The sequence below is a fragment of the Anguilla rostrata genome, chromosome 10 (genome assembly GCF_018555375.3).
Source record: "Anguilla rostrata isolate EN2019 chromosome 10, ASM1855537v3, whole genome shotgun sequence".
NCBI classification, from domain to species: Eukaryota; Metazoa; Chordata; class Actinopteri; order Anguilliformes; family Anguillidae; genus Anguilla; species Anguilla rostrata.
Window position 1 is genome coordinate 14,453,775 of NC_057942.1, and position 17,674 is coordinate 14,471,448.

General features: G+C 46.1%; 1 protein-coding gene across 1 annotated transcript; it reads right to left on the reverse strand.

Annotated features, from left to right (window-relative positions):
* Positions 1 to 1,523: 1,523 nt before the first annotated feature.
* LOC135265089 (LIM domain transcription factor LMO4.1-like) lies at positions 1,524 to 16,477 on the reverse strand. Its single transcript, XM_064354338.1, has 5 exons — positions 16,081 to 16,477; positions 6,269 to 6,478; positions 3,798 to 3,894; positions 2,758 to 2,916; positions 1,524 to 2,611 (listed from the first exon to the last, which is right to left on the reverse strand). The coding sequence occupies exons 2-5, from the start codon at positions 6,469 to 6,471 to the stop codon at positions 2,603 to 2,605; spliced, it is 468 nt and encodes a 155-aa protein (XP_064210408.1). The 5' UTR covers positions 6,472 to 6,478; positions 16,081 to 16,477; the 3' UTR covers positions 1,524 to 2,602.
* Positions 16,478 to 17,674: the final 1,197 nt, after the last annotated feature.

Genomic DNA, 17,674 nt, shown 5'->3' on the forward strand with positions numbered 1-17,674 from the left:
CGAGAGTTTGCGAGAAAATGAATATGCCTCTCTGCAGCTCCCCATTGTGTAGCCTACAGGAGAGGAGAGAGAATGTTCTGGAAGCATTTATCTAGGAGACAGATGTATCAAAACTGAATTCTTGCAACTGGGTTTACTTGTGGTAATGCCACCATTGAGGAAAGGTTGGGGGCAATCGGGAGTCTACAGCTGGTTATTGGAACCAGCACATCAAGAATGGGTTTAATTGCCCAATGATTTCTGCAGCAGTTCTAATGAAAAATCCAGGGATGTTTTTACATTGTTGACTAGATCTTTAGAAATTAGCTTTGATTGGGACAGGGAGATACCTTTCAGATTTCTGACACAGCTCAACCCTCTCTCACTCTCACTAGGCCGTGCCAGACCAAACAGTTTTAAAAGATTTGATTGGACGTTACCAATTTGGACAAAACTAAAAACACTGAATTAACAGTTGCTTAAAAGAAAGCTGAAGAAAGGCCCAGTGCTGCTAGTATAGGACATGCATAGCAATAGGAAATTGTCGGTTCCATAAAATATTTAAAAGCAACATCCAAACAGGCACCTTCAAGCACTCGGGAGCGAAGGACCCAAAGATGTTTACATTGAATTTTGCGTGGTGAAAATCGAGCACGTTTCCTGGCTCTCACAGACCCGTGGCGTCGTTTCCCTGTGGGGTTTTCCCTGCCCCATCGTGCATTAGCATCTCCTCCGGTCCATCACACACCTGCAGCCCTTCAGCGCGGCGGCTGCGTAGCTCAGCTGGCGGACCGCAGAACGACAAGTAGCGTTAGCAGATGTGCGCGCGCTGTACAGGAAGTCACGCTAAAATCTGTTGCTGCGAGCGAAACATGACTGGACATTATCATACGTTTGGAGAAAATGAAACGTAAGGAAACGAACGGTTGTTCAAGAGAGCCGATTAAGTCCCGCTGTTGTTTGAAACACGACTAATATTTGCGCGCAACAGCTCCGGTGGCCTGTGACCGTTTAAACGGTGATCGCGGCAACGCAGCTGAAGTGTAAGCAAACACCACAAACTGCAGTTGGAGAAAAGTAGTTAAAGAAAAAAATAGTCTGGTAGAAGGGAGGCGGGGGGAGCGGGGTGAGCTGGAGTCAGATTGCATTTTAATTGCAGCATGGTAAACAATAAAATGAACCATGCTGCTTTTTTTAAGCATTGAACCAAAATTAGCCACTCCCTTTTAATTAGCGGGGCTCGCAGATTAGGTCTCATTAAATTCAAACACAGGATCGGACCAAAGTTCAGTCTCCCAAGTGCAGAAGCATTAGCGATAGAGTACTTGCATTTAATTGCCTCTGTAATGGTCAGAGCTCAAGCCTCTTATTTCCATTCCTATGGGTAATCAGGCATGTTTGCCTTGTTCCAAACAACAAAGAAATATAGCCAAAATGAAAGAAAAAACCTCTTTTTTGTCATACACTTTTTCCTGTGCAATCCACTTCAAGACTCAACATACTTCAAGACACCTTGGACAAAACAAAACGGTTCTACTCGTGAGTTTAATTATCACTGTTATTATTTAATAAGATTTTGTTCATTTAGTCGTTTTACAGCTTAAACAGACATCCACTCGAAAACTGGATGCTACAACCGAGACAATATAATTCTACCATAGAACACACAATACCATTAGAAAAATATTTACAGTTCTCCCACACCCCTTTACAATTTTCCCCCAGGTGCAGATGTCCATCAAACACATTAAACCACGCCCCCACACCCCAAGCCCCTCCCTCCGACCCCCTCTGCCCCGGCTTAAACAGATTTCAACCCTCCTGTTTAAACAACCATACTCAATTCTGCATTTATTCATATCTGTACACGTCCATCGTAAAATACACTTTCATAGAACTCATATAGGATCATTTATCAAAGATGTTTGTTTATGTGAATGAGACGGTGCTGCCGTGGCTTTACTGATGTAGCCTTTAAGAATTTGAAAACTGGGAAGAAGTAACATCCTCAGTGCTACGGTGATGGAGCTGTGTGTGAACTTGTCTGTGAAGACACAGGACAATCAGGTTTCTCGCATTTCTCCCGCATTGTGTATGTGCACTGTGTGCCTCCAACCCCCCCTCCCCCCATGCTTACAGAATAACCTGTTTTGCTTTAGAAATCTCAGTACAGGGGCATGGCTGCTTTATTACCCGTGTGAGCTTTTGGGTGGGTGTAAGGCCTGTGTCTCAGTTCCAGGCCCGTGGTTTGTTGCACGCTGTCCAGGTACGTTGAGCTAACGCCAGTCAGTCAGCTGCCATTTTGGTACAGTTCAGCTGGACTCTCCTCTTCGGGGAAAAGCACATTAAAGAGTCCCGCAGTAAATCTGATTCCTTCCTGTCTCTGCGGCACTCACGCATACATTTCGTTTTTGAAAATGAATTTTTTTTAAGCGATATCAGAAATTGATCCGATTGGGCAGTGATGGAACTGGGAACACGGGGCATTGGTGTGAAGGGGCAGGTGTGAACAGTCTTTTTCAGGGAGTAGAATGCAGAGGGAGGGGGTGGGGGGGTGGGTGGTTATAGGGTGGGAGGGAGGGGTGATGCTGAAGGCACACTGCAGAAGCCGGGCCCAGTCACCTCAGCATACCTACAACACAAGAAGGGGTGAGGGGTGGGTTATAGCCAACGCGTCTCTGTGCTAACAAACAGTTACGCTCTTCACCAGGGATGCGTTTAGCGCTACGCTAACGCTAGCTATGCTAATGCTAGCGTACGGGCCGCCCCTTCCCCTACCTTCTGGTCCGGCAGCACTGTGCTGCTCTGCAGGGGGGGCAGGTGGCTGCTCAGCAGGGCCCCGCCCGGCCGGTCGTGCTCGCAGAAAATGGTGCCGTTGACATAGTGGAAGCGGTCGCCTGGAACCAGCCTGTTCCTGCAGGTGGCGCAAGTGAAACACTGCGGGGGGGAGCGGAGGGGAGGGGGGACGGTGAGGAAAACAGGTGTGTGAAATTCCAGAAGCACACCCATCCACCCAAAAACCCTGTGCTGTGTGAGTCACTGAGGCCTTTCCCCAACCCCTTACCCTTCCCCAATCTCAGGAAAGGAAGCTACTGGTGCATGTGTGTTGTGTAAAGATGTCCAGTTTTTGATGTGTGCTCAGACATTTTCCTGTATGCAAAATAAAAAGGCACTATGCAAAACACAATTAGCATGCTTTGTGACTGAACAATTAAACACAATGAATATGTATGGGTCATTGTGCGCACACACACACACACACACACACACACACACACACACACATTTACACATGCCATAATTGGCGACACTTGCCAGGCTTTCTGTAATTGCCGTTACAAAACTGGTGATTGAGCGTGCGCTGGCGACGTGGCGGAAACGAGTCAATCACTGCGACGGCTGCGATAAGGGCGTTTGGATTTAACGGCCGGGGGCGTGGCTTCCCGCCATCTGCTGGCGCTCGCGAGCCTCTGCCGGCTGGCCTCTCTCAGGCGGCAGCATAGTAAAACTGGTATGGAACTGGGCTTGTAACCTAAAGGTCGCAGGTTTGATTCCCAGGTAGGACACTGCCGTTGTACCCTTGAGCAAGGTACTCAACCTGCATTGCTTCAGACATACATTCTGCTGTATTAATGGATGCAATGTAAACGCTGTGTAAAATGTTGTGTAAGTCGCTCTGGATAAGAGCGTCTGCTAAATGCCCATAATGTAATGTAATGCCGCAAACGTGCGTTTCGCAGGCTGGTTAAAAAGATCACAGGGCCAGCGTGAAGTCCCCCACCCAACCCCCCACATTCCCAGCATGCCCTTGGACTCACCTTCAGGTGGTACACGTTGCCCTGCGCCCTCATCACCATCTCGCTGGCGGGGATGGACTGGCCGCAGGCGCTGCACGCACCGCTGTGTCCAAACAGCCTGAGGGGGGGGAAGCAGGAAGTACCGTTAGTCTCCCGACCTCTCCGACCGCACCCCGACCCCCCCCATCACTGGAGGCTCCCCAGCCCTTCCCCACTGTGTCCCAGCAAATCAGGGGGCAGCAGGGCCTGGGACGGTGATGGCATCGGGCTCGTACACTCCGCCCGACGTCCTTAAACTCCTCTGCATAAAAGGGCGACTCCCTAAACGAGCTCTTCTTCGCGCGACTTCGTTAGCTACGCGAGCGGCCCCTTGCAGAGGTGTACGCAAGCAGCAGACTGTGCGATGGGAGTCGGTTTGATCCTCCCAGCACCAGCCCATCCTCTGAGTTTTAACAGCCTCGCTGTCGAATGCCCCCCCCCCTACGTGGAGATGAGCCAGAGTCTCATCTTTGCGAAAACAGAATTACACAAAATCGCTTCGTTTTCAGGACGACACCGAACTGACCGACTGTGGCCTTCCCTTCCCCGTTACCTTTCGCTAGTTCCCAATTCCCTCGCTCCAACTGTTCTTCCCTCACTCCCCCCCTCTCCACACCTCCTCCCCCCCCCCTCCCCTATCACTGTCCCAGCTCTGGCAGCACACGGTAATGAATTTTTGATCTTAATTCAAACAGTAATTCAATAAGCAACGCCAGGGAGAAACTCTGTTCTCCCTAATTAATGTTTGTCCTTTTATCGGACTCCAGACTCCATGGTGCGCAATTTGGCAACGACGCTCTGCCCTTTTGATTAACTGTATTATACATATTTAATAGGCTGCAATTTCCATATGCGCTACACTTTGAGAGGGATAAGTGTACACAGATGCACACACACACACACAAACACATGCATACGTTCACGTGGGGACACGCACACACACACACTCAGGAAATCACAGATAGGAGGTGTTTTTTTGGAAACTGAAAGCCTCATGTCAAAAAATCTGCAGGTATATCAGCAGTACCTGCCACTCAACATTCCACGTTACTAAAGACGAGACCATTACTTATTCCCGGATGGCTAAAAAGCAAGGCAAGCGTTTTTTTTTGTTTTTTTTTGCCTGCCTCCACTTAGTGATAAATTCCTCATCCCTGGCTTTCCTTCCGTCCAATTAGGAGCACGTCTCAGGAAACACCGACATAAAAAATAATGGGCTTGTTTGGTAAAAATCTGAGGCAATTATGCGTTAGAAAAGAAAATTAGGAAGTGGGGCCCAAATGTCCCGTTACGTAAGGAACGCGTCGGGTCACGCTGGCCGTGATCACGGCTTTCTATTTTTCCCCTCCTGCTTAATTAGAGCTGCGCTCATTCCTTCACACCCCGGTCCCGCCCGGGCAGTCCGTCTCCACACGGCCGCTCGGCCAGCGGAGGAGAGAGAGAGGGAGGGGAGACGCCAGCCCGCGGGCACCGGCGCCCCGCGGAGTCTGACGGCCGGGGGCGCGACTCGCTTCGCCGTGCCAGCTTCTCCGGCGAGCCCTGAGGCCCCGCGGAAAGGACCGCGCGCGCCCACGCCCGCACACGAACGAACACGCGTGTGTGCGGAAGCACGAACGCATGCGTACATCCACGCATGCACACGAGCGGACAACATTAACGTTTACTCACATATACACATTATACTTATATGATATATGTTCCAAGTTGTAATCAAATGATCCAGGTGTATGATGTCATGGGAGGTGTAGAACACACAACATGGGACAGATCGCCCGTATCTCACACACCATTACAAAGGAAATGAAATCGATTCGTTCTGCGGTCTCAATTAGCCCTCACTTAATATAGTTCCGACGCAATCTTGATTTTTTTCCCTCCCTTTAAATCTGATCCATAGCAAATTTATATTCCGAGATGATTAAAAATTAATTTCAACCAACCCCCATAATCAGGGATTCTAATATTACCGAAGTCACGCATTTCGTCTGCTTCTCTGCGGTGCAGTCCTAATTATACACAGAGCTGGTGAGGATGAGTCTTTATCAGTGAGATTCAATAGAAAGGGCCAAGTACAGAGCGCTCTAAATTACTCTGCTCAGATATCCAGTAAAAGGACATTTTCAGCCAACACGTTAAATGCAAATCACATTGCCTCACCTAGCTACCTACATTTGAATGCACGAGTGCTATTTATTTCTGGGGTAAAAATCCTTCCGTGTTCACTGCAATCCATTATCCAATAACAATACAGGGTGTACTGGATCTGTAGTGGTGTGGTGTGCAATAAATATTCACAGAATTTCTCTGGGTCATTAGGCACAGATCAAAATACTTAAAAACTAAACAACCCAAAAACAGAATAAAAATGAATACACGAATGAAGCGAGATTAATCCAGATAAACTGAAGAGGCCGGTGCTCCGGACGCCCCCCGCCCCCCCGGGGGCCGCTCACCTGATGTAGTCGTTCCGGCAGAGGATCATGCCCCCCTTGCTGTAGCAGGTGGTCCCGATCTCGCCCAGCTGGGCCTGGCAGCAGGAGCACTTGAGGCAGCGCGTGTGCCAGTAGCGCTCCATGGAGAAGAGCAGGAAGCGGTCGGCTATCCGCCCCCCGCAGCCCGCGCATGACCTGGGGCCCGTCACCTGGCTGTTCACCATCGCAGGCCTGCGGGAGAGAGAGCGCGGCGAGCGTCAGTTACCGCCGCTCACCGAGGGCGTGGCCGTACAGGCCGCCCACCCTGGTTTGACCCAAGCACGTTTGAGACCCTTCCCAGACTTCAGGAGAAACAATTTCATTTTTCAAAGCAGGTCCTATTTTCTCACATTCAGACCTCTGTTCTCACACACTTTGAATTCTGGTTTGGTGCACTTGAGTCAGAATACAATCTCCAAATACAGTGAATAGGTTCAAAAATGGAGGGTTACAACACCGATTTTTAAGTCCTAGATTTTATCTGGTGGCCAGACGGTAAGTCAGGTTCATGCTGCAACAGTTCATCCTCTTTATCTTATTCGATCTCCTATGTGAAAGTGGAAAAGACAGCTTTTTTCTGCCCTGAGTAATGACCATTAGACCATAATACAGACATTGACCATTAGACCATAATACAGACATTACAGACTATGCCCACAGGCCACGCCCACAGGCCACACTATTGACCAGCCTACAGCAGGAAGCTGAACAGCACTTGTGTATGCAGCTGAAATGCAGTTTGCCACACTGAGACAGAAAAGCACAGCAGAGTAGCGGAGGAAGTTCTGCTCCCAGGCAAGGCTCCGGTACTGTAACCCCAACTAAGACACTTTATCCCCATTAGTTCACTGAAAACACCCAGCTGAGTACATTAATGCTACGCTAAGATGTAAGCCACACAAACTACCCAGGATAAGGCCGTCTAGTAAGCAAATGAAGAACAATAACCGTTTGAAAACTTGAGAAAAGTCTATTACCAGAAAGTTAGGTTTTTTTTGTAGTTCTGCAACAGTAGGCACATCTAGTAGCGTTGCAGGGCCATCATTGCCAGTATCATTACTGAAATGCATAAATATCCATATCCCCATAGGGGATAATGAGTAATGAATCCTGCAGACTGGGGAGGGATGTTTGGGGGGGGGGCGGGGGCGGAAAGACGCCTTTCAAAGTTCTTCCACCACAGCCCATCAGCAGTTCTCCCCTCTGGCTAAGAGCATTCTTCATTTGGGAAAGTGAAAGGGAAAAGTTGTCTTCGAAAACAATTCTCTTCGGGAAGCCTGTCTGGCGTCTTTAAGCAGTAACCGCGGGAGATGAGGCTTATTAAAACGATGAGCGCGCGCTCGCCCCGTCGGTTCAAACGAGGCCCGGCCGCGCCCCGCCCACTCTTTTCGGTCGCACGTTCTGTAGCCCCGGGTGCTGGGATTAGCACGGGCCGCAACAGGAAAACAGCCAGGTGAGACCGGAACGGAAAACCGCTCTTATCTCATCTCGCACGAGGCCGGCTGGAACCACTACAGGTCCTGATTGAAAAGAGGCGGGAGCGCCGAGATTAAAGTAAGCAACGCGAGGGCCCGGTGAGAGCAATCAACCATCATTTGTAATTAGAAGCTTCTTTCTCTCAGTCTCTCTCTTCCCCTCTCCCTCCCTCCCTCCCTCGCTCGCTCGCTCACTCCTCCTTTCAGCGTACAACACCGCGTTTTTCCATCCACCCTTCAGAGAACATTCCGGAACCCCCCCCCCCCCCCCACAGGATTCTCAATAGTATTCCAATACCGACACAAACAGCCCAGAGTGTGAGCAGGCCACTTTCAAAACAATTCAAAAACAACAACAAAAAAAGCTGCCAAAACACTACATAATCATAATGATTAAGAAGCATTTTCATATCAACCCAGTCTAAGCCAAAATGTGTGTAAAATGGTTAGACGCGGAACAAAAACAACAAACCTTTCGCTAATAAACTCGACAGCTGTGTCCTTGCGATTTAACAAGAAAGCCTCTCCGGTGTGCCAAAAAAAAAAAAACTTGCCACTAATGGTCTGCTGCAGATAAATTTGTCCGCCTCCCTTCGCCACAAACACCTGGATTCAATAAGGCTGCTGCTCTGCTCCAGTGGGCCTGGGGCACCGTCCTATAGGCTGGAGGGAGAGGAGAGAGGATACACCCCCCCCCCCCCAAACCCCCAGGGTAACAGTTTCCCAGAATTCCGCAGCACACCTGTACACCCACCCACACACCTCAGCCCTGACCTCCGCTGTCCGTTCACTTTTTAAAGGCCCCTTGCGCGAACGCGGGTCTCGGTCGAAGCTCAGACCAACTATCAGAGTGCTGCTTCACCCTCAACTTTGAGGAAGCAATTTAATAGACCGTTTCTTCTTTTTTATTACTGAACATTAAGTTTGGTTAATAAATGAACAAAGAAATGTAATACTATAAATAGGACACAGAGGAGGAAAAAAAAACTGTACGGCCCACTTAAAAATTGCTTTGGAAAAAAAAATTATCTGTTGAATAAATGCAAATGTAGATTTGCAAATTAAGAAAATGCGCGTTGCCATTTTGATGAAATCTGGCCCTTCGTTGCTGGCTTTCTGCAGCTTTGTTGTCGATAGGAATCATATGCTTCACATTTTCTTGACATAACAGGAGCAGCCAATCAGGCAAATTCAAGCGTAAATGCGTGAAGCGTGATTGGGCCTCTAACGAGGCCTGCGTGACACGTACGGTCGGGCCCAAGTCTCGTTTCCGAAGCGGAGGAGAGGAAGGGGGCGGGCCTTCCTCTGCGCGCTTTTTAACGGGACAACAGGAAGCAGGGGGCCGGAGGCGGTGCAGAGGTCAGTGTGGTCAGAGTGTGGGGGGGGGGGGGGGGGGGCGGGGACAGCTCTGATTTGAGGGGTCACGCAGGGGTCACCGGGGTTAATTCCACCACAGGAAGAGCATCTGACCCTCTCCCCGCCCGGCCTTCTCAGGGGCCGGATCCCACACTCCTCAGCTGGTGCCGGGTGCAAGCTGGCGACCGGGCGCCTTCCCACGCCCGGGGTTAACGACGCGCCATGGGGTTGGTGCTCCGCGGCGCGAGCGCAGGCTGCCTGGGACAGCGCTCCTGACGAAACGGGCCTCCCCCCGTCGCCCCCGCGAACGCACCCGGCTTCCAGGCCCCGCGAAGCCTGCGGCCCGCTTGCCCCAACACGTCGGGCTTGGGTCTGTTTTCAATTTGAAACCAGATAGCCCCTCAGGTCGTGAATTACTGGGGTGAAATTTGTCAATGGCTTTAACAGGAAACAAGGAGAGGAGTTTGGTTCTTGTGGAGCGAGTGGGGGGGGGGGGGGGGGTATGAATTCCAGGCTAAAAGAATAAGGCTAGAAACACTGAACTTTTCCACCCTCACCCCCCACCCAAAACTCCTTCCCAGTGGTTTGGCTAATAAAGCTATGACAGGAGCTTGCACAGCATTCCGCAATCAGTGTGGAGTGGGGGCGGGGGCGGGGGCATGGGGGGTGGAGGGTGGGCTTTGTGATAGAGGGAGAAAAGACAGTTGGAAAAAAACAGAACTCCTATTCCATAAAATTGCATTTGCTACTAACAATCTATATTCTTTATTAACCTTCCCCACCCCCTTACATTAGACAAACATTAGCATTATTGCTCCGCGCTGAATTGGAGGCAGGGGGTGAATCTTTCTTAGGAATTAATTACATGGAGTGGAAGGCTTTACTGCCATATTTAGAACATAAAGTGTGAGCAGTCGCCCTGCCTGTTTAACCAGTTTGACACTTTCCGTGAACAATAATAGAACGCTCGCAGGGCCGACCCACCAGCGTACGCGAGAATGGCGGTAATGCAGTCCTAACCATCCCCAGCGGCTTCCGCGCTGAAAAACTGCCGTGTGCTTCCAGGCCCTGAGAAAGCACAAATCAGACATGCGGATTTTGCAATAGACTGGTAAATACTTGCGCGCGTGACGCTTCTGGTTCCCCAGTGAGCTCTGGGTCAGCGGAACAAGAGTTTTCTTCGAACCACGTTCGACAGCTTTTTGCCCAGACCAGACCCATTCTCTTGCGCTGTGTGTGTGTGTGTGTGTGTCAGGACCATCTTCACAACAAATAAAAAACCTCTATCCAGTGGCAACCATACTATCACCCTTGTACAGCTGCAACTATTTTAACATACTGGAAAAAGTATGAGCAAAACAGCTCATCTCAAAATCAGCTACAGCTAAGAAAAGAAAGTCCTGCGTTTCCCCGCTCGGTGAGCGTAGAGGTATCGTTTCCCTCAGCGAGAGGTCCGACAGTCCTCACCTCTGTTCAGCCGCAAACGGAGCGGGCGGGAAAGGCAAACGAAGTCAGGACCGCGAAGAGACCGACCGCGAAGAGACCGAGCGCTGTGAGCGGCGCAGCCGGCCGCCCCTGCGAAGCCCCGACGGGAAGCGCGATCCCGGAGCGCGGCGCGGGGGACCCCGTTCCCCCGGTACATTCCGTCTGGATCAGCGGCGCGGTGGGTATGCTTTCTGAGGCCACGGCCCCTTCTGCGACCGCGTTTCTTTTTGGCGAGATCGGCCGCGATGTCGTCGTCGTCCTCGGACAAAAAAGCGGCCGCCAGCGTCGTCTGTGCCAGCGTAAAGCTGAGGGTAGGCCATTTTACATTTAAAAAATAGGGGTTATCTAATCAACAGTCAAACAGATGAGATATTACAGGGGTATACAGGGGAAAATACTAATGACCCAATCTGTTGTGGAAAACAACATGGACGCCATACCTCATCGTATTGTGTGTGCCACAAGTAAGTTTCCTGCAGTTCATAGCACATAAATGTGCTGTAACAGGTAAAGAGACAAAGAAAATTGTAATTGCTCCGACAAATGTATATTTAAAATCATGATAATCTTCGTTAAAATAAAGGAGAGAATGGTGGTTTTCATAGGGGAAAATAATTATATTTATGTACATAAACCAATAGAACACTTAAAACAGTGTGCACACTAAGAATTCCAAACTACATTCACAGTCACAAGATATTAATTTCGATATATTCGGACATGCGGGTATAGCCAATTTCAAATTTGAATGATTTGGTTACCCCACAATAAACAGAGCTTGCAACTTCAATAATGCAAATCGTCTTGTCTTTCCATGCAGTGTCTTTCCATCAACAGTACAGTACGATATTTTGATACCCACGTAGCAAACCATCAAAAATACAAATACTATAAGCATTGCCAACGCAAATGTCCACAGCCTCACCTCTGTCAGACTGTGCCATTTTACTGTTGGTTTGCATTTAAGGTTGCAGTGAGATTGTTGAACTTCAGCAAATTAGCCTCCACTTGACAATTTAATTTTGGTCTCTTCATAAACTGGTTCCATGCAGTATAACAGCTGTGCCAAACTTATTGTTCGTGTTGCAGCTAATTCACTCGTAAAGAATTTGATGCATGGACATACAACTAATACTCAATAATCCTCATCATTTCCCCAAGATTATAAAATTTGAGTGTGATTTCTGTGGGTAGCAATGGTTGTGGTGCTTTGCATGATTTGAGGTACTTTCCTGTTCTAACACTCATCAAGCTCTAAAAAGATTAAAATGTTACTTTCAAAACATTGAAAGTATCGGTTCCTTCTTGTGTCCCTGTAGAGTCCAGCGATTTGCCTTCCTATAATAAAAGCAAGCTTTAAAAGCATAGACCATGCACAAAACAGTTTGCCAATATTTCACAAAAACATACATTTGCTTTTATTGCATATGTGGGTAAAGAAAATGGGTCTGAAAAATTACAGTTTGTTGTTTTCCAAAATTAAACTAAATCAGGGCTGTGGGAAATTTGGTGTTAAACCCCTTTAAACCATAACTACAGGAATACCGGTGCTGAAACCTGTTAAAACCAAGGCTAAGAGAATGTTGGCATTAAAACCACTTTTAAAAAGGCTAAGGGAATGCAGGCATAAAAATCCTTTAAACCAGTGCTAAAGGAATGCTAGAGCTAAAAACCCCTTAAAACCAGGGATAAGGGAAATGTAGGCAGAAAACCTTTAAACCAGTGCTAAAGGAATGCTAGCGCTAAAAACCCCTGAAAACCAGGGATAAGGGAAATGTAGGTAGAGAACCGTTAAACCACAGTGAAAGGAATATTTGTGCTAAAAGCACTTAAACCCAGGACTAGAAGAATACAGGCACAGAACCACCTTAACCCAGGCTAACCGAATGATAGTTCCAAAACCCCATGAAGCCAGGGCGAAGGTGATGCTGCCTGTTGAAGGACAGGGAGGCAGAGAGAGCCCATCGTGTGAATGCCTTTGGGGGACATTACATCAACTAACAAAAGAATAACATAATGACTTCTGACGTGAATAATATCCCTCACCATCACGAACCAATTTGATTTATTTCCACATTTAACAGTTTTCAAGCCGGATTCAAGTGTAGTCTGCCTTCAAACCCATACAGAACCACAAGAGTAGCTAACAATATGCTATGTGTACCCAGAAAAGCCAGCTCCTGTAATATGAAATATTGTTCAAACTCATGTTCTCATTTAAAGAGCATTCTTGAGGCCAGGTTAAAGCTCATTTGTTTTTAACACCTCAAGATTTTAGTGAGAATAATTAGAAGGAAAAGCCAGAGAAAACATGCAACTACAAGTATGTGTTTTACTAAAACTGAAACTGCCAACAGTAGGTTTTCCCTACCCATCTCTCAGCCTGGGACTGGCCTAGGAGAATGTTTCTTACCTCTTGCTGGAACAATAGCCCAATGCTGCTCAGACCTCATAATACAGTCATTATTTACTAAAGTTAATAAATTATTTTTTTTGTTGCGGTTCAAAATGGCTTTAATGTAAAATATAGATCAATAGTGGGCAAAAGTGTGAAAATAATTGAATGTGAATATAGCTAGGCTATTGTATGGAAATCGGATAAGCATTCACCAATGCTCAGATAATTCATAGGGTTCTGATTTCTGTCCATTACAACAGAATTAAGGACTCATTGCAAAAACGATATTTATGTTCAGTAAAACACTTACAACAAATGGTTATCCAGAATTTTGAAGATCTACCTTTTTACTTCATTGTAACAAGTTAATTTATGCACTGCAGTCTACACAGACCACGCTGGTGTCTCCGGAGAGCATTTCATCTTTATAGTATTTATTCATCATTTTACTATTTTTAGAATGCATTCATCCATTTTATGATAAAAATAGCAAGCATTTGTGGCATTAACTTTTTAGTCAGATTTTATGGTTGAATTCAAATGCACGAACATTTCGTTCCAGTCTAATTATTCTGGTCATTAATTGTACCAATCAGTGTGCCACACAAAACAATATACTGAGAAGCACTCAATAGAGAGTACCATTAACTAAAACTTCATGACCCTGGGCCTAACTACTTAATTAATTTTCCCAGCAAAAACCCCAGAGAGAAAGTGGTTGGTCGACAAAGGTGAATGGACACAATGAGCAATGTATTTGTCAGTGCTCAAAAAATTAACTGACCAGGTGTTCCAATTGATCTTTTAATTAATTTGCTACACATGCTTTCTCTTTATTGTATTTTTAAATGCATTATGGCTGGCTTTCCAGAAATACAGGAAGAGTCGGATAAATTGAACACCATGTTAAAACACATGAATGAATACACAACTACCCAACTAAAGAGGAATTCGGTTAAACATTTGCGTTGTTTCCATACGAGACATCCACACTTGGCAACATAAACACATATATTTTTGTTCACCAAAGTCGGGCCAAAATCCTGTTGTAGTCTATAAAGGCAAGGGTGGGCCGGCTTGGCGCAAGACGTTGAAAAATTCCTATGGAGGGGAGAGCATTAAAAACAACGTCTGAGGCTGCACTACTGCGATGACAGTCGGGCAAGTGGCTTTGTGTATATGCAATTCTGTAGGCGCTCAGGACCTGACTTGTAGTCACAAACAAAAGATGACAACTAGACGACGGGGAGACTGTGTATAAGGCAAATCACATGACAATAACCAACCCACTTTAGCTAACTGATTACAAAGTAGCCTGTTGGAAATAACTTCATAAATGTATCTAGAAAGACCAAACCTTTTCAGTGAACTTCATGTGCAAACAGGTGTCACCTTAAAAGTAAGTGCTACCCACCTGCATGACGGCTACACCTAGGGCGTTTTTTGTCTGTCAGTTATTTTATAGGCCATGTGGCAAAGAGACGGATTTATTTAAACGTGCATTTAACTCGTATAGCCTACCATACTCTAACATGAGTACTTATAAACGTGGCTTTAACACATGCCTCACTGGGCTAAGATACTTCAATTTCTTATTAAATCAGCGCTTAGTTCAACCATGACCTACACGCAATCTCCACCATCAGTTCTACAGAGTGGAAAAACAATCTGAGCTGGAGCACACTGAAGGCGATTGTCACTGATTCACTTTGTTCACGAAAAACTGCTACAAACGAGTAAAAAAACGTGACGCTTATTAGGCTATTTTATATCCATTTCAATCTGTGCTTACTGTTATAGTTTAGGCTACCCATTGTTCCGCAGCAACAGTTCGACCTTTTTGTCATGCTTTGTTCTGGAACGTCAATGGAAAAAACGAATTGATGTCAACTACAACACAAAAGGCTTCAGTTCCATTAGCACTGCAATAAAAGCTATTACACGACAATGAAATACATTTATTTGTTTTACGATGAGTATTACGAAATGTTACAAAAACAAAAAAGTAAAGTAAGCACCAAAAACATAGGCTACGAAAGTCCTTTACTTTGGCAAGATCTTAGCTGATGTCGCGTAGCCTACTTCATGAACCAGATCATATTCTGCAACCATGACAAAATGACCAGAATAACGAAAACGTAACTATTTATTTGCAGTACCACAATTTTGCTGTTTTCGCTTTTATTTAGCAGTGGGATCTAAAAGAATCGTGTAGCTTTATAACATAAATGCGACTGCTGTGAACATTAAGATAACATGGCAACTATGATACAAAACAGTATTGGAGTTAACTCGGAGTCAAGTGTTTTTAGTTTATTTTTATTTTTTATCTTCCGTCATGAATAAAATGTATTTGCTTTTTGTTTTGCTATCTCTAAAACGTTTAGGCCAATTCAGTAAACGGGTAGCCTAATTCAAATCCAGTGTTAATTTAGATAAATGCCGACATCGTGGGCGTACTTGGCTCCAAACTAACAGTAGACGGACACAGTGGCTGTGCAGCTTAAGTTTTTCGCCAAAACAGACATATGCACCCTTAAGGCTCTTAAAAAGTGGTGGCCTATTGACGCCACGCTGTACTGTGGTCAGATTCGCTGGCTGATCAGCAATATATCCTTCATATAATAATGCACTAAGGGACCATAACTGTACCGCGTGCCCACTTCATTAAAAAAGTAGTTTTTAATTGGTGCTCAGCTGCCAGCCATACATACCATACATTTTTCCTTTTCGACCCTTTTTGAAACAAAACTGCGGGGCAAGAGTCTGTATCTCGCTATTTTTATGGGGACTTGGGGAACCGTGGTCAGTCACGCCGCATAGAAACAGCTGCTGGACTCAACTTCAAAGACGGAACGTCGAGCTCTGAGGATGGAGCAGCAATAATGGGTTCTCTCCCACGCGCCACACAGACTGTTCTACGTTAGCTATAGCTAGCTGGCTGTTTACACCGTGCAGCAGTCACCAATTTGTTGCAGGTTACACGACCTGCTAATTTTAAAGCATAGCTAAAGTCGCTTATTACCATATCAGTGGGGTTATAACACGTTTCAATTGACAAAACTGAAAAATACGCTCACCTTGCCGTTCTGAAGAGTTCTGTCTCTGCGAAGTCGAAATGTTCAAAATCCGTCTGACCAAGGTTGTCTCTTTTCAACTTGCACGGAACTTCCCTAACCAGCTAGCTAATGCGCTAGCTATTGTCTACTTAGTAAATACTATGGACTTCAACGTTCGGTATTTCCAAAGGCAAAACTGGAATGCAAAGTTTCAGTTCACTGGCTAGTCTGCTGGTTCTAACTCGCAAGTTAACTAAGTAGGCTATAGTCAGTTGCCTAAGAAAACAAATATCTCGCCGTATGAGTTTACTGAATAATCGGCAATGTCGGTGTAATTTTCTGTTCTTGTATTTCAGACACCGAATGCACGCACACAGCAATTGCAGCACGCACAATTTTGATTCTTAGAAATGAGGGAGCGGAGCTTTAAACGACTCCTCCGTGACGTCGTAGAGGTGCAGCCCCTGCAGCCATTGAACTGCAAGGGGGGTGTGGTACCTGACAGAATGATCGATGTTTGTTTAACGAACTCTAGCCCACTCATGCCCTCATTAGTTGGGCCGTAATCACAGCCGTTAAGGAAGGCTACAAGAGGAGAGGGTGCTGTGTGTTCACCCTCTCATATATACTCCCCAAAGAGAAGTTTCTGGCCAGTATTTTTTTAGAGTATGCTTTTGTCCTGAATAGCGAATAGCTCAGTAGGCAGCAAGGTCCCAGCTTGGCTACTTCATCTGTGCTGTCCTAATTAGCCAACTGAACCGCTTTTAAATAAAGAAATAGCTTAAGCCTTAAGAGTTTGCAACACTTTGTCCACGGGAAAATGGCCACGCCTAAAATGAAAACGAATGCACTTAATTCCCTCGCAATTTCTGGTTATGCGCGGCATCATATTTCACAGTCAATCTGTAAACAGATTAACCCAATAAATTAGCCTATTTTCCAAATAGATTAAATGCGGTTGCGATGAGCAGTAGGCTAGCCTAAACAATGTAACAAATTGAGACCTTCATGTAGCCTATAGGCTACCATTTGGTCTAGGACACCTTACCATTGCTGCTCTCGCTTAGTCATGAAAGTGTGCACACAGCTGTATAGTCTATGCATACTTATGCGCAGCCTATTATGTATAAAACGATTAAACAGAAAGAGAAGAATTGTAGCGCATAATTTTCACCACCTGACAGTGTTGGAATGCATTGCTCCACTGGACAAGTAATGTAAACATCTTGACTGAGTATGTTTTCAAATTCTCAGTCTTTCAGGAGACCCAGGGGACGAACGATACTCTGGCTATGTACGGTATTAGTAAATTGTTAGCAAACTAAAAGTCAGTGTTTATCCAGATATAGTGAGTTGTGTAGGCCTACACAGATCTGAACTTTTGTCGGCTTATTTTTTCCTTTCCTGAAACGTTATTGTGGAACTAAAAGTTAACAAAATGAACGCGAGTGCTTTGACTGTGTAATGGGGCAGATTCCATAAAAATGACTAACTAGAATTTAGGTCAATACGACGCTGAGTTCTGAGTTCTTAAACCTTGCCCCGAAACCGCTGAGCTCTGAATTCTGAATCTTTATTCTTCACTTGCATATTTTAGAAGTGGAATTTTTTTTCC

What these genes read in the sequence shown, in the direction of transcription:
- LOC135265089 (XM_064354338.1), bottom strand. Translation starts at nt 6,471, where the DNA reads ATGGTGAACAGCCAGGTGACGGGCCCCAGGTCATGCGCGGGCTGCGGG. An exon ending in TGCCGGAACGACTACATCAG is followed by an intron (nt 3,895 to 6,268) that starts GTGAGCGGCCCC and finishes CCCCCCCCTCAG; the next exon opens with GCTGTTTGGACACAGCGGTG. An exon ending in GCAACGTGTACCACCTGAAG is followed by an intron (nt 2,917 to 3,797) that starts GTGAGTCCAAGG and finishes TCCCCCCCGCAG; the next exon opens with TGTTTCACTTGCGCCACCTG.